The sequence below is a fragment of the Zalophus californianus genome, chromosome 16, assembly GCF_009762305.2.
Source record: "Zalophus californianus isolate mZalCal1 chromosome 16, mZalCal1.pri.v2, whole genome shotgun sequence".
Taxonomy (NCBI): Eukaryota; Metazoa; Chordata; class Mammalia; order Carnivora; family Otariidae; genus Zalophus; species Zalophus californianus.
The window spans coordinates 59,251,458-59,267,042 of record NC_045610.1 but is presented as its reverse complement, the minus strand read 5'-3'; the positions used below and the strand labels follow the sequence as shown (position 1 = coordinate 59,267,042).

Here is a 15,585-nt window from a genome sequence, read left to right as displayed (position 1 = left end):
GGCTGTACGTTCTGAACTTGTAACACAGAAACTGGATAGTGACCTCGAAGAATGGTCATGTGTGAATGCTAACCTGGACTGGGTGGGTGCTGAGGTTCTCGAAAGAAAGCAACCAGAGAGATTTCCCAATCTGGAATGAGAAACATTGGTTTCTCGGGGCGCACAGCAAGTCTTGAGATGTAAATTTTCTACGTGCTGGGTCTGTTTTTCATCAGCCTCATTCCGAGGGCCTTAGTCTCGCCTCCGCTTGGGTAGGGATGCGTTGGTCTGGTTAAGCCGTCTCTGGCTTCACAAGCACAGCCTGGTTATTCTCCCCCATGGAACAGCTATTAAAAATGAACTTTTGCCTCAAATTTTCAAAACCATGTTATGTTAGAATGAATATTTGTCTCCTAGAACCTGAGGAAATTATTTCTGAAAGGGATCTTCTAGTCTTCATGGACTAGAAAATCTGCTCTGTGAAATCCGGAAAAACTGGAATAAACTCCTTTAAGTGTGTGTGCTTTTCTCGAGAACGGAGTCTGTGTTGTTTCTCAGAGTGGCGTTCGCTCTAACTAGAGCTGACTTGTCACTGGCCCAGCTGCTCAGGCAGCCCTTGAGTTCCCAGTGATGCAGTGAGGTCACTGTCAGAAGGTGACCTGGGCTGGCTTTCCGTCGTCCGCCGGAACCCTCCAGCCTCTGACGTTGGTGCTTCCTACTGTAGGACTCAGAGCCTGAGTTAGGCTGGGACACCTTCACAGCCACTGTGAAGAAAACGAAGGGTAGAATGATAGAAAATGTCAGTGGCTGTCACATGAAGAAGGTACATTTCTGGTGCTGTTGTGTATGGAGAAGATCGGGTTGTGATAGCAAATGCATTTTTTTAGTGCATCTTGGGGAAGTTTAAAAGACAGTTTTCTAGAGGAGGGTCGGGGGAACGCTGGGTAAAAAAAAGAAAAGTTAGGGGCACCTGGGTGGCTTAGTTGGTTGAGTGTCCAACTCTTGGTCTCGGCTCAGGTCTGGGGCTCAGGGCTGTGGCTTCAAGCCCCGCGTTGGGCTCCGTGCCGGGTGTGCAGCCCATGTGAAAAAGCCAGCTGATCTAATGGGGGTAGTTTACCTGTGCCGTAGACCTCACTGTCTGTTGTTTCTACACTGTTGTTGTCTTCCATGATTTTTATGAAATATTTGGGGCAAGTAACTGGTCTCTGAATGCAGTAAAGTCTCAGTGTCACAGAAGGAGAGCTGTGGGTCCTGCACTTTCAAGCAGAGCTGTTGTCCCAGGTCCATGCTGTCTAGTAGAAATGTAGTCTGAGCCACAAAATGCAGCGTTACTTTCTCATAGCCCACATGAGATCAATTAAAATAGTATATTTTATTTATCAAGTAATGAGTTCAATGTGTAATCAACATAAAATATTATTAAGGAGATATTTTACCTTTTCGAATAAAGTCTGGCGTGTATTTTATACGTACAGTCCACCTCAATCTGGCCTGGTCACGTTTCAGGTGCTTGGTGGCCGCCATATCTCACGGTGCGGTTCTAACTCGTGCGGGCCCCTGCCGAGTCTAGAAGCATCCTTGTGCTGCCCCTTCCATCCGGTCACACCGGTGCCTTTCGCTTTTGCCCAGAAGGAAATAGGACCCAACAGTTTGCAGCTCCCGTGAAGCCCCAGGTGGGCTCTGAGGCACTTTCTCTGGTGGACTCCGACCGTACACCAGCCTGCGGTGGTGTGTGCCTGCTTTTCTGCTGATGACGCGGGGCCCGGATGGGCTGACTTGTGTAAGGCCGCCCCTACGTGGTGTGTGGCGGGTTGGAGCCCAGATTTGAGCCCCGGTTTTCCAGACACGAGTGCTTGTGTTCCCCTTTGACCGCGTGGTTTTGCCCAGCACGTTCAGAAGGGTCCTCTGAGGGGGCTGTTGTCCCAAGCCCCTGTTCTTACAGGTGAGGAGGTGCAGCCTCGGAGGGGGACGCGCCTCGTGGTGGGAACTGTGACCGGGAACTCAGTGACTCTGTTCTCAGGATGAGAGCTCGTGAAAACATAGTCAGAAGCGTGTAAAGCAGAGAGCAGAGTCTCCGTAACCCAGTCCTTAGAGCTAAGTGCTCAGTTGGGGTATATCCTTCTAGATTTTTTTCTCTGTCCATGTCTAGTCTGTCCCCTCCCCCTCCAGAAATGGCACAAAGTGTTCATGTTGTTCTGCAAGCACCACCCCCTCCCCACTTTCAGGGAGTCGTGGAAGTGGGTTCCGGTCAGGGGCGGGGGTCCAGTGAGGGGGCTGAGGCTGCGAGACACGGGCTCACCGGGGGGGCCTGAAGTGTCCCCGCCGTCAGGGCTGAAGACGGCCAGGGCTCAGCTGACAGTGCCCTCTTATCCCTGGCCAGCCTCGTCCGACCTCAGGCTGCCTGTTCTCTCTTGTTTCCATGGCAAGTGCTCCTTCAGCGAGCTTTTCTCTGTGAGCAGGGTGCTTTCTTCCTTTGGTGAAGCTGAGGGAGAATGGGGGCCAGAGCTGTCCCCATTTCCAAAGTGGGCTTCTGGTTTCTTCCGTGGTGTCCTTGTCCTTTCGTGGTCTCTGGAGTCTGTTTATTTTTGGTGAGGTAAAGCTTTCTTAGTAACTTTTCCCTCCTTTCCTGTAGTGCCCAGTGACCTGACTGTAGAGGAGCGTCAGGAACTGGAGAACATCCGGCGGAGAAAGCAGGAGCTACTGGCTGACATTCAGGTAGGCGGTCACAGCGGTGACGGGTGCGGTGTGACGGACGTCCTGTTCTGCAGAGCCTCCTCGTGACATCTGCTGGGTGGACCCTAGCCCAGCTCTGAGCAGAGTGTAGTTCCTGACAGTCACCTTGGTTTCACCGGTGAGAAGAGGGAAGCTGAGGCTAGCTGGTTTGTGAAGCCCTCACCCAGTCGGTCACTTGTCAGAACAAGGTGACCCTAGGCCCCCTGACTCCCAAGCAGGGTTCTCACTGCCGAGTGGGGCATGGGTGAGGGCTCAGGTGCTTGGAACGCGGGCTTCGGGTTAAGCTAGACCCACGTCCGGTCCTGGCTCTGCCTCTTCCCAGAGGAGTGATCTCAGCTAAAAGGGTTCTTTGAACTTCAGCCTCTTCAGCTGTGAGATAAGAATGACAGCACCTGTTGGTAGGTTGCTGTCAGGGTTAAATGAGGCCCTGTTCCCTAGAGATGCTTCACCAGCGAGCGCTGTTTCATCAGTGTTTCGAAGATGTTTTGCGTAACTGCGAAGCTTTGTAGGACATAAGTCATAGAAGCCATTGGTTGGATTATTTTAGCCCTTGGGGCAGCAGATGTTGTTCTCGTAGAATTCTTTGTAAAACATTTGGGAGCTCGGGGGTGGGGAGGGGAGGGAGGGGACATACCCTGGAACCCCAAAGCTGCAGACTGTGGAAAGACTTGCTCCAGTGTTGGCTTCAGTATGATTTGATCATTTGCACTAATTCTTTGATTCCTATTTCACTGGCAAATGCTAGGAAATCTTAGCAGTTCTTCACGCGAAGCCGCCTTCACCGGGACTGTCCATTCGGAGGGTTTGCCCACCTGTGGCAGGGCGGGGGTGTAAGCTGGAGCTTGGGTTGGATGTTCCCGTTGCCCGCCGCTGGGCGGCAGTGTTGTCCCAGCCCAAGCGCCTCTGGCCTGGCAGGCTGGGTGTGTGGGTCATTCATTCATCCTGACTCTTCAAGCACACTCCTTCGCAGGCTGCCGAGATGCTCTGATCGACCGATCGAGGCAGCCACCTTTCAGTGGAAAAATACGTATCTTACATAGTGTCTGTGATTATAAAGCTTCCCTAGACATAAACTCCTTGAAGTCAGGAGCTACCTTTTTTACCTGTGGATTCCCTGGAATGTGTACTATCTGGTAGGAGCGCAATAAATATTTGTCGAATAAATGAATTTTCCAAATGTTAAAGATTTTTTTTTCTGGTTTGTCTTATTTTATTTCATTTTGGTTTATTTTATCTTATTTTTGGATGGAGGGAGTTATGTGAGCTGTTAGAGGGGCTCCTCTCACTTGCTTCGGCCCCTCCTGGTAATTCTGGACTGTCTGTTTTGTAGAGGCTCAAGGATGAGATAGCAGAGGTAGCTAATGAAATTGAAAACCTCGGGTCCACAGAAGAAAGGTGAGTCTGTCCAGCTGGTCGCTGGGTGGTGTGGCTGCAACCTCGCCAAGCACCGGCCTGTGCTTGCGGCCTGTGAACGGAGGGAGCACTTTCTGTCCTCGGTCCCTAGCAAGCACACGCGTCACCATGTTTTCTGTCCTCCCCCCGTCAGTGCAGGGGCTCCAGCAGGTGAGGGCCTCTCACATTATTGCAGACGTTGAACCAGAGAACTCCGAAGGCCCCCAAAACCTGAAACAGCCCTTAAATGACTGTGTGAACTGGTGTTTCTTTCCTCTGCTATCCACGGTGTTTGCGTTTCAGAGTTTGTGCTTTTCCTTTGTGTCAAGGAAAAGCTTAACGCTGCTCGCACCATTTTTGAAGGCTGGATCGCCCAGCTGTGTCTGGGGGCCACAGGGGGCTTGCTTGTGCCTCCCCTAGACTTGGGAGCAGAGCGTGGACATGGGCATTGTAGTGCAACGTGACGAGGACTGTTGGCAGGGTAACGGCGTGAAGCATCAGCGACCTCCAGAGTTTAGTTTTGAATGGGGTTCCCAGACCGTTTTCTAAGTACTTAATGCACTAACTGGGCTGTTTCTAACTCAACTACATGTCTGTATTTTTCTAAGCCTAAGTCCCCAGTCTGGCTTCCTAAGACCATTTGAGTTTGTTATTTTAAGTGGGTGTGGGCGGTGCCATTAGAGATTAGTGAAGCTGCGCGGTCTACCGAAAATGGCCAGCTCATCACTTCCAGGCTTTCTATTGTCAGTTTGGGATTATAGCTTTCTTAACTTTACATTTAAAAACATTGTAGCTTTAAAGCAATGGTTACATTGGAGTTTATCAGAATTTAAAACTTCTGCTCTTAAAGATACTATGAAAAGAAATAGGCAGGTGAGCCACAGACAAGGAGAAACATTTGCAGTAGTGTGTCTGAAAAAGGGCTGGTATCCAGAATATCTATGTAAAGAACACATGCAACTCGGTGATAAGAAGACAGCCCAGAACTAAGAGTGGGCCTGGGGTCCCTGGTGTTGGTGAGCCGGCGTGGCCACTGGGACCCGGCGTGGCACCTTCTCGTCGTGTGCCACATGTGCCCGTGCCGTGGCCGGCAGCACTTACTGGCATGCTGGCCGGCAGGCACAGGGCGGGCAGCCTCTCGCTCATGCAGCACACCCTTGCTGGGTGGTAAAAATGTTCTAAACCTGATCACGGTGATGGCTGCACAACTTCATAAGCTTCCTAAAAATCGTTCAGATGTACCATTAAAATGGGTCTATTATGTGATATGTGCATGATACCTGGATAAAGTTTTTTAAAAAATCATGTTAAAATCCCTGGGGTAGAAGGAACAAATGGACGTGGGGCTGGGGTTAGGATTTCAGCTGACCTTCCACACGTAGCCTAAGTATGCCCGCGCTCTCCTGATAGTGCTTTTGAGACCCCCTACAAGTCAGTGGGTGCAGGTGGGAATGACATTCGTCTCTCCCAGCCTCCCGACTGCCTGGAGGACTGACATGGCTGTGGTGGTTGCTTTTCAGGAAAAACATGCAGAGGAACAAACAGGTAGCCATGGGCAGGAAAAAGTTTAACATGGACCCTAAAAAGGTGAGTGAGAGGGTGGTGCTGGAGCCCTCGGCTCTAAGATGGGGTGACTGCGGCCTCAGCTGGAGCCCGGTGCTGTCCGTCACGGCTCCGGCCCTTCCGTCGAGCACACATCCCATTGTCACGTCCTCAGCCCCTCCCCAGCTGGGACTCCCCTGACCCTGCATGTCCGTTGCCCAGTATTTATTAGATACTCCTGCGCATCTAGATTCCCACACCCGTCCTTCCTATGCCCTTTCCCCTCCTTCCTGGAGGTCACCAGGGTGAGTGTCATTGGCATCCTTGTTGTGTCTTCTAGGGGATCCAGTTCTTAATAGAGAATGATCTGCTGAAGAATACTTGTGAAGACATTGCCCAGTTCTTGTACAAAGGGGAAGGCCTTAACAAAACCGCCATTGGTGACTACCTGGGGGAGAGGTAAGGCCTCGGGGGATGCGGCTTGGTCAGGAGTGCCAGAATGCTCCCTGTCCCCGAAGAGAGCTCTGTCCTGAAGCGGCTGAGCGCAGGGGAACAGTGGCTGGTGTTACAGAGGCATGGGGACAGAGGGACGTGGGCTTCCTCCTCACTGGGTGTGGAGGCGGCGGGACTGTGGAACTCAGCGTGGAAAGGGCCTGGCTGGGGCTGGACGGCTTGGATTCTCAGGCTCGGTGTCTGACTTCCGCTCCCCCCCACCCCATCTTTTGTTTTTCCTGCTAGAGACGAGTTTAATATCCAGGTTCTTCATGCATTTGTGGAGTTACATGAGTTCACTGACCTTAACCTTGTCCAGGCGCTACGGTGAGTGCGTTTGGGGAGGGTGCCCTGGAAGGTGGGAGAGGCCGGTCTCTGAGGCTGCGTCTGTCCTCTGTGGCTTTTTGGTGAAAGGATATTTTGGGGGCTCTGTTGGACATCCTGAAGAGCCTGTGACCGGGAGGGTTGGATGGTTAAATAGAACAGAATGACACCGCATCCTGAAGGCAAATTTTGCAAAACTCTTCTTCATGTATTTCATTTGGGAAATTTCATTGGGAAATTGGTGAATGTTTAAATTTTGCAATTTTTTCTAATTTCCAGTTTAGAAGGCCCTTTAATCCCCTGCCCTAGAATAGGAAGTCAGTAGCTGTTCACTTCATCTCAGAAGGAGAGTAAATTTTCATTTTTTATTAAATCTTTTCTTTTTTCAAGATTTATTTATTTGAGAGAGAGTGCACACTCACGCACACACACGTGCAAAGGCAGGGGAGGGGTGGTGGGAGAGGGAATGAGAATCCCAAGCGGACTCTGCACTGAGCGTGGAGCCCTAGGTGGGACTCCATCTTGTGACCCATGAGCCAAAACCAAGATGCCCAACCAACTGAACCGTCCGGGTGCCCCCGTTTTTACTAAATCTTTTGAGACACTGCTCCTCGGTGACCTCGCTGCTGGGGGTGTCAACAGCATCAACTTTTGTGTTGCTGTTTGGATAGATGAAAGTAAAGCACAGTGAGACCTATTGGCCATGGGTCTCTCTTTGACTTAAAGGGATCAATTGTGAATCTTCTGATAGAAAAATTTTCTCTTTTTCGGCCACCTCATTTGTTTTCTGGAGATGGGAGCTCATTAACCTGAGCATTATTTCTATTTCAGTCTTGTGTATTCATCTGAGGAGAACCATTCTCTTATACGGGAAAAATCTTAATTTTTCACGTTTTCTTAAAACTTTGCCTTTGACTAAGAGAACCGTGATGTAGAACTGTAAGCTTGCACCTGTGCAGAGCTGCAGGATGAGAAGCCCCATGCCAGTGGGTCCCCTTTTGCCCTTTTGTATTAAAACCCACGGGAGTGTAGCACCTGTTCCCGGAGGAGTGAGTGGTGCCTCCGAGCCCCAGCCCAGTGACACACCTGTCCTCATTACTTAGGCAGTTCCTGTGGAGCTTCCGGCTGCCAGGGGAGGCCCAGAAGATTGACCGGATGATGGAAGCGTTTGCCCAGCGCTATTGCCAGTGTAATATTGGGGTGTTCCAGTCCACAGGTAGGGCGGCCGCGTGCCCCGCTGACGGCCAGCCTTTCACACGAGTCTTTCTGGGCACTAGGTAGTTTCCAAAACAACAGGGCCTAGGTTCATGCCAAGAACATTGAGTTAAATGGTAGCTATGATAGTAAAAAGTCGGGAATGTTCCAGAAGTCCAGGGAGTAGGAATAAGGCGGTGGGAATGTAAGTTGGAGTAGCTGAGACGTAGGCAATGTGCACCTATTAAAAGTCATGCTCTTCGTCTCTGTGGCTCACTTACCTTGCAAGTGGAAGTTTGGCAAGTACAGCTTAGGAGCAGTTAATAATTGCTGTAGTCACGCTGCGTGCTGGCGGGTGCTAAGCACATTTACGGCGGGGAGCGCGGAGTTATGTACAATGCACGCGCACACACTTGTGTGTCTGCCATATTCCAATTTTGTGAAAGAATTTAAAAAATAAAAATGTGTTTAAAAAAGAGGCTTTATTGACATGGGAAAAATGCTAATAAGGTCAGCAGAAAAGCAGGATTCAAAACTATCTGTTTTGATTCCAATTTTGTTAAGAATATGCATCTGTGAGTACATTTGTGATGTGCTGCACATTTGTGTAGTAAAGCAAAGTAAGTTGTTACCAGGTAGTGGGATTATAGGTATTTTGTATTTTCTTTTTTATACATTGTGTTGTTTTTCAGATTGGGGTGTGGGTGTCTGTGGTCTCCTTTGCAATCTGAAATATAATCAGCCTTAAGTTTTGAACACTTGATGCACTTCTTTGTGCCTTGCTCTTTTTAGTTTGCAGTATATAGCTTTCATTTGGAGGGCACCCAGACCTGTGGATTTGCCTCCTCCTTTTGAGAGCATGGCTTTTAGTCTGGATGTCGTCAGACGTTTCTTGGTCCTTCTGGGGGATGCTTCTGATCCTCTTTGCGCTTTTCTCTTCAGACACTTGTTACGTCCTCTCGTTTGCCATCATCATGTTGAACACCAGCCTGCACAACCCCAATGTCAAAGATAAGCCCACCGTGGAGAGGTTCATCGCCATGAATCGCGGCATCAACGATGGGGGAGACCTGCCTGAGGAGCTGCTCCGGGTGAGCTCGCTCTAAGCCAGGAGATGGTGAAGTCGAGGCAGGAGAGAGACGTATGCTCCACCGAGTGTCTGCTCATAAAACTCATTTAACTGTGTGACTTCCATTAAGAAATTGGTAGTGAGGCCCAGCGAGGGAATCAGGAGGGGAAAGTGGCTTCTAAGTCTGAAACTAAAAGCGTGAGTGCAAGTCAGGCTGCTTTCTTTTCTTTCTTAATTATCCATTAGGTGCCTTATTTATTTTGTCTCTGAGAGCTGCCTGAAGGCAGAACTGGTCATGTTCTTCTGTTCGCAGTGCCTGACAAATGCATGGCACATAACCGATGCTTATTGAATGAATGAAGAGAAAGGGGGAGGGAGAAGAGATATTTCTAGAACCAGAGACATGCAATGTCATCTTTTATCCCAGAATCTGTATGAGAGCATAAAAAACGAACCCTTTAAAATCCCAGAAGATGATGGGAATGACCTCACTCACACTTTCTTCAACCCAGACCGGGAAGGCTGGTTATTGAAACTTGGTAAGTAATGCACTCTGGGTTAGGGCTCCTGGCACAGAAACTGAGAAAGAAAGGATGTGTGCACGCACTCGCATGTACATGCACTGCGGGAGAGTGGGGGTTGGTTATAGGAGGCACTATGGAGAGACTTTGGTACAAACTGCTAGTGTTCTCACGAGATCCATCTCGGGAAAGGAAGTAAATGCACAGTCAGTGCCCCCTTGGGATATAGAGATAGTGTTGGGTACAGATTCGCTCTGCATAAACACTGCTCCCATGGGTTTGCGCTCCACTTTTTTACTCTGGAATTGATTGGCCAGGTTTTGTTTCAAGGCAGTTCCCGAAGAACCTGGTCCCTTTCCTTTCTCTGCCCTCTCCGTCCCGGGGAGGGTGGCCAGCCGTGTCCATCTCTCTACTTCCCATCACACAGATTTGTATCTGGTGCTCCCGCCTCCCCCACCCCAGTGCATCATCACTTCCTGCTGCATCTGGCTCCCCACAGGCAGAATGCATGGCAAACCTGAGCCCTTGGCTGCAATGCGACCCACAGCGCTCTTACTCATTCTCGGGCAGTGGTCCCCCACCCCGCCCCGCCCAACCTGCTTTCCAACCCAGATCAGCCACTTTAATGATTTTGTTCATTCAGAAAAATTTTTTTAAAATATTCCTCTTCCCTCGGCCAAAAGTGAGGTTATGTTGCTGAGATTTGTGGTCATTCCTGGAGGTCATAGAGTAACCAAGAGGAAAAGTAGGGTTTTCATGACATTTGTGCCTGGATGTGATTATTTCATTAATTGTTCCAGAACACTGAGAGAGCCCCTGGACATAATGAGCACTTTTTTGGCCCTGAGAGGATACATTCCTCTCTTTTCTTCGGCCTTGCCTTTTGATTCCCTCATCACCAGGAGGTGCTCGTTAGAATGATTCCCCCTCTACCATTTCGGCTACTAGGCCTGGTGAAATTAGAAGTCATTCCTCTCTTGGCGATGACTGAAGCCTCTGAGAAGTGCTGAAATGGAGTCTGTTTTAATTTCTGATGAGTTCAGGTAGCAGTAGGATTTATATGTCCTTTAAAAAGCATATCCCAAGTCCTCGTGTTTATATATAATGACTTAATTCGTGAATTCTGAAAGCACCACTTCCCCAATGGGAGTTTTGACTTAGCTCTTGAGATGGTCAACATTTCTCAGGCCTTTAAGCCAGTAGAATCCTTGAAGTGAAGCTTCTAAAATTGCTAACCCCAGAGCCAGCCAGCCTGCCCTGCACCTTTCCTGCCAGATGGATCGAGCTGAAAGGAAAACCACTGGAAATTTAAAAAGTACATCGAAGTTTAGATTTACTTCCCCTCCAGTGAAATTTGTTTAAATGCTAATGCTGAGTGTTAGCTTTGACAGCCCAGATGCTAAAATTAGAACAGTGCAGAGATTATCTTGGCTCTTGTACCAGGATGACATGTAAATTCATGAGGCATCCCATATTTTTAAAAGGAAAAAAAAATTAACAAAATGTGGGACTTGTTTTTAGGTCATTGCATTACCTTTTCTAAAGCTCCTCCAAACCCCTAACTCTTCATACTGTGTTTTCATTGTAGCCACTTAGGATCACCCCTGTGTACTTACGTGCTGCAGAAGGCAGGCTTCCAGCCATCTGCAGTTGTGTGTGTATGTCCGTGTATGCATATAGCCGTAAGAATGTGTATTCTCGTGTGCACACATGTGTACGTATGTATTCATGGGAATATGTGTGTGAATTCTTACACACACCTTAAAAAGTGACAGCCATCTGCAGAAAGACATTAAATTTTCCCCCAAAATTTTCCTCTCTTAGCTCTGGATTCTGGATAGACCAATAAACATTAGCTTTGTGAGCATGGATCTGCGGCATATTTGGGGCCAGGTTTTCGGGAGTGCCGCAGAGCCCGCCTTCACCAGGTGGTGTGTGGCGGGTGAAACGGGCTCCCCCATTCACATGCCATACAGTGGCGTTCGCCCCGCTTAGTGATTTTATGTTTGGCTTCCCCAGGGCAGATGTGAATGACTAATACGTTGCACTTTAAGATTAAGGAGTTTGGTTTAATTTCTTTGTTTTAATTTTCTTTTCTCCCTCATTTGTATGTTTCCATGATTTTGGCTCTCCTTTTCCTTGCCCCAAACTCCAGGAGGTATGTAATCCCCCCAACCTGCTCGCTCGCTCTGCCAAGGCCACTGTACTTGCTGCAGCGTTTTCTTATTTTGTTATTTTTGGTTATTTTGTTTTTTAATTGCTGGTGGTAGTGTTACTGCTGCTTCTAACTTATTGTACAGTCCCTAGGGAACTGGTCAGGATCAGGGGTCCATGTTTCCCTTTAGGACTAGTGCGTAGTGCATCAGACAGCTAGGCACCAGGCCGTGGGGTAATTTAAACTTCACTGAATGCGGTCACGCAAGAAAACATACTAAGAGTGGGTTTATAAAAACAGAGAAAGTATTCACTGAATTTTCTCTTGGAAAGATTGGCCAGGCATATTCTGTATGTGTTGCATTCAAATTGACCACAGCTGTGAATTACAGTAATTTCTGAAGAGGAGGAAGAGAAGGAGGGTCTGACTTCCCAGCGCCACGTGCTTCTAATATGCCCTGCTCAGAAAGCACGCCAGGACAAGAAGTAAATGAGACAGCTTGGGACATTTGCCTTTGCATGAAGCGGGGAAGTGGCATCCCCTAAACTCAAAGGATGCCGAGTTTGGCGGGGAGGTGGGGAGACAAAGACCAAAAGCCCACCCCAGAAGTCCTGGGTATTAGGGGAAGGCATTACGACCTCAGCTCCGTATTCCATGTTCTGTTTTGTTTTATTCCCTCCTCTTTTTCAGTGAATATTGTTAAAAACCCAAAATTGGCCTCTTAGTTATGTTGTTGGTATCTCCTGTCCATTTGCTGATTTGGGGGTTACGTGTTCCTAGAGGAGGAACTCCTCAGGTGTGTGCTGCAGCGTTACTTGAGCAGAGCCGCACGCAGAGAAGGGCCCCAGTGCTCACAGTCGTTAGCACGTTCTGGGGACTTGGCGGTGCTGGGGAAGCTGGCGCCTGGCCTTCGCCTCGGGGGTGGGAGGTGTCCTGTGAGTTCCACAGGGACTGTCCTAGGTGCGCGCATTGGTCTGTCTGCTTGTTTCATGTCTGTTTCTTTCAACATGGAAATGCTCCCCCCGGACCGCCGTGATGCCTCTCACGGCAGAGGTCCCTGTAACACAGCCAATTGTCAGGGGGAGTCATCAAGCTTTTGTAATCAGGGAGGGGATCTTTCCAGCTTTGCTTTTCCTCCGAGATTTCCTTCCACCTTTTTCTTTTTCGCATCTGACCCCTCCTCCATGACCTCCTAAGCCCCAGGGGCCCCCGGGTGGTCCTGTTGTGGGGGGAGCGCATGGGAGTCAGCATGGGTTGAGGTGTCCTGTGTACCGAGCCCTGCGTGGAGATGAAGGCCCAAGAGGTAGAAGAGCTGATTTCTCAAGGCTCTGAAGTGGGGGCGGGGGGGTTCCTTTTCATAACATATTGGCTCCAATTCTAAATATATTCCTTGTCTTCTTTTTCTTCCTCATTTGTTTTGATCCTGCCCAGCCTTTCCCATTTTCTACTTGCATGTCATATTTCCATCTGTGGTTTTTTTCTTAATTCATGCCCTAGGGCCTTAGGGACCAGAGGCACATGCTCACATAAACCGACAAATTGCTGCTGGTGGGGGGCAGTCCTAGCACAGGGCCTCTGCGGGTGGGCAGCAGGTGCATGCTGGCGGCAAAGGCCTCTGTACCCTAGGTCTGTGCAATTCATGATCGATCACTTAACCTCCCCGAGACTTCAGGCCCCCACACAGAGCCACAAAAGGGACCGGAAAGTCCAACCAGCCTTCTGCTCGATGCTGGGACCAGTGCTGGGTGCGCCCTCTCCGTAATGTTATGTGCAGTGCTCCAGCCATGGCGTCCCGTCAGGAGACCCGGCGTGAGCACGTGGCAGCACGCCCGAGCTCTCGGCTCAGCTGCCTGTGCTGAGGGACGAGAGAGAAAGCATGACTAAGGTCATACCAACTCTGCACCCCATGGTGAAGACCGGACAAGTGATAATCCCTGGAGGTTAAGTCTTAGCAAGAAGAGCATATACTGTCGAGGTAGTAAGAAGTGCGTAGAAAATGGCATGCATATCGTAACATGGGAAGGCCTTTGCATGACTTCTGTGTGGTTCACATTCAGAAAGCTGCCCCTTGCCCCAATGTAAGCAGACGAAGACAAGGTTCGGCTCACGGCCGTGCAGGGGGCGGGAGGTGACTTCACTGAAACAGCCCACAGCCAAGCCTCCCTCCCCGATGTCCTTCCAAGCATAGCTTCACGGCCCCAGCATTGCTGCTTCACCAGGGAGGTGGTGGGGCCCTTTGGGGCTCACAGCCACCACTGTCCATGCTCCTTTGGCCCGCGACCCCTCCCATAGCTCATTGTGTTCAGAGCTCAGGTGAGAAGTCCAGGCTTGGAAAGGCTCCTGAGCTCTTCTGCTCACTTGTGGGTTCCTCCCCTGTGCAGGAACTCCACCTTGTCTCATCCAGGACTCTGGGGAAATTTCATTTGTAGGACACTGGCCCAGGGCCTGAAAGCCAGTATAGAAATGCACTCTAAGCAGGAAGGTGGGGTAGAGGGGGAAACTACAGGGGTTTGGGTTCCACATTCCAGGAAAACTCTAGATCTGATTGTGAAGGGGTTAACATGTCTGATGAAGCCCTGCATATGTATGTGCCCTGGGCTGGGCGCCCTCACAGTGCAGCTGGGACCGGGGCTGCCCCTCTCCCCTCTTCTTCTTCCGTTGGCCCACTTCCACCACAGCAGCAGCTCCTGCTGGTGCCGCTCCAGCCCGGTCAGGTGTGCACTGCGTGTGCTTGGTGCCCAGGGTGCCCCCCCCCCCACGCCATGCTCTCACCCCACTGCCCTCAGCCCATCTCCAGGTGCCGCCTGACTTGCTTGCTCGGCTTGTACCACGGGCCTTCACTCTGTGAAAGGTGCTTCTGTTTGGGCTCTGTGTCTTGTTACTGGTGTAAACTCTGCCATGGTCTCAGTGTTCTCTGGGTGCCCTGCCCCTCGTGCTCTCTGAGGGAGGGTTCTGTGTTACGGAGCCTGCACGGACCGGTTGGCTCCTGTCCGACATGCATCTCTGTTTGCTCTGCAGGTGGCAGGGTCAAGACTTGGAAAAGACGCTGGTTTATTCTGACTGACAACTGCCTTTACTACTTTGAATATACGACGGTGAGCATCTGCTGGTTCACTGTGGGACTGAGGGTGGGCCAGGCCCCCGTGTCTGCACAACTCTAGTCCGATGTGCTTAGAGGAGGCCCCGGGGAGGGCTGGGAAGAGACTTGAGGTGAACAGGAAGAGCTAGAACAGACCCCAGAGTCGGGGGCCCTGAAGATGACGTGGGCGTCCTGCCAAAGGCATGGTGGCTGGCAGCCGCCATCCAGCTCTGGACCGGGGCAAGAGAAGCCTGGCCAGGAGAAGGCAGCAGCCTGGCGTTACACACGGCATTAGAGATGGGGTTTAGAGCCAGGCTGGAAAGAGTGAACGTGGGTCAGGTGCCAAGAAAGTCTGTGACCCCTTGAAAGGGGGATGAAAATCACCATGTGGAGCATTCCGGTTTTCTGGATTCGGGAGAAGCAGCCCAGGGGTGAAAGATGTAATAGAGGAGAAGGAAGTTAAATGAAATGGAGGAAGTTGGGAATTACCCAGAGTTTGAAGTTTTCTTCAACCCTACAAGTTCTGTTGGTTTTCAGCGGGAATGGAGTCACACCACAGATAGGTGCTACATGTAAGTCTCTTTCATAATAAGTGCCTGTGAGAATAAAACTGATAAAGTAAGACCTTTATCGAAGCTCCCTCTGGGGCAGCGCCCAGCAGGCCCGGCCGGCCGGCTTCACACTGGCTGCCCACCTGTCACTTGATCCTTTCTCGTGTCTCCGTTGGGCTTGGCAGCGTGGGGCTCAGGTCTTCACTGAGTAAAAGTCACGGATCCTACTGAGACCGTGGAGACGCGGAAGGACCGTGTCTGACGAGTGCAGAGCGTGGTGGGGCGTGGTTGATAAGTGCGAGGCCGGGGCGCTAGCCTAGGTAGGAACCAGGGCACCGGCACGTGCCTGGGCCAGGCGGCCGTCGTCTGTGGCGCTCCGTCGTCTCGGACGCCGTGCAGATGTAGCCTCTCACGCAGGGAGTGGGGATTACTCGCTGCCGCAGGCTGCTCATTATGACACTCAGTAATTTTCCTACCGTTCGCCCCCAGAGTGCCACTGTCAACAGCCGAGTACGTTCCTTTCTGTCCCCTCCGACCCCCGCCCGGCCCATAGT

The 15,585-nt window shown here is 50.5% G+C and overlaps 1 protein-coding gene and 1 non-coding gene across 6 annotated transcripts in view; both read left to right on the top strand.

Moving 5' to 3' along the window:
* The window catches only part of CYTH1 (cytohesin 1), a 78,694-nt gene that overhangs the window by 55,390 nt on the left and 7,719 nt on the right, over positions 1 to 15,585 (top strand). For 4 of the 5 annotated variants that reach the window (XM_027625016.1, XM_027625015.2, XM_027625018.2 and 1 more), the window contains exons 2-10: positions 2,612 to 2,694; positions 4,043 to 4,107; positions 5,625 to 5,691; positions 5,987 to 6,105; positions 6,385 to 6,465; positions 7,566 to 7,678; positions 8,599 to 8,747; positions 9,153 to 9,265; positions 14,418 to 14,496. In XM_027625016.1, coding sequence (XP_027480817.1) covers positions 2,612 to 2,694; positions 4,043 to 4,107; positions 5,625 to 5,691; positions 5,987 to 6,105; positions 6,385 to 6,465; positions 7,566 to 7,678; positions 8,599 to 8,747; positions 9,153 to 9,265; positions 14,418 to 14,496 — 869 coding nt within the window. Of the gene's footprint in view, positions 1 to 2,611; positions 2,695 to 4,042; positions 4,108 to 5,624; positions 5,692 to 5,986; positions 6,106 to 6,384; positions 6,466 to 7,565; positions 7,679 to 8,598; positions 8,748 to 9,152; positions 9,266 to 14,417; positions 14,497 to 15,585 lie in introns of those variants that run through there. The other variant, XM_027625014.1, reaches the window with a different exon arrangement.
* LOC113908347 lies at positions 10,622 to 10,725 on the top strand. Its single transcript, XR_003515427.1, has one exon. It is a non-coding gene; the product is annotated as a U6 spliceosomal RNA (small nuclear RNA).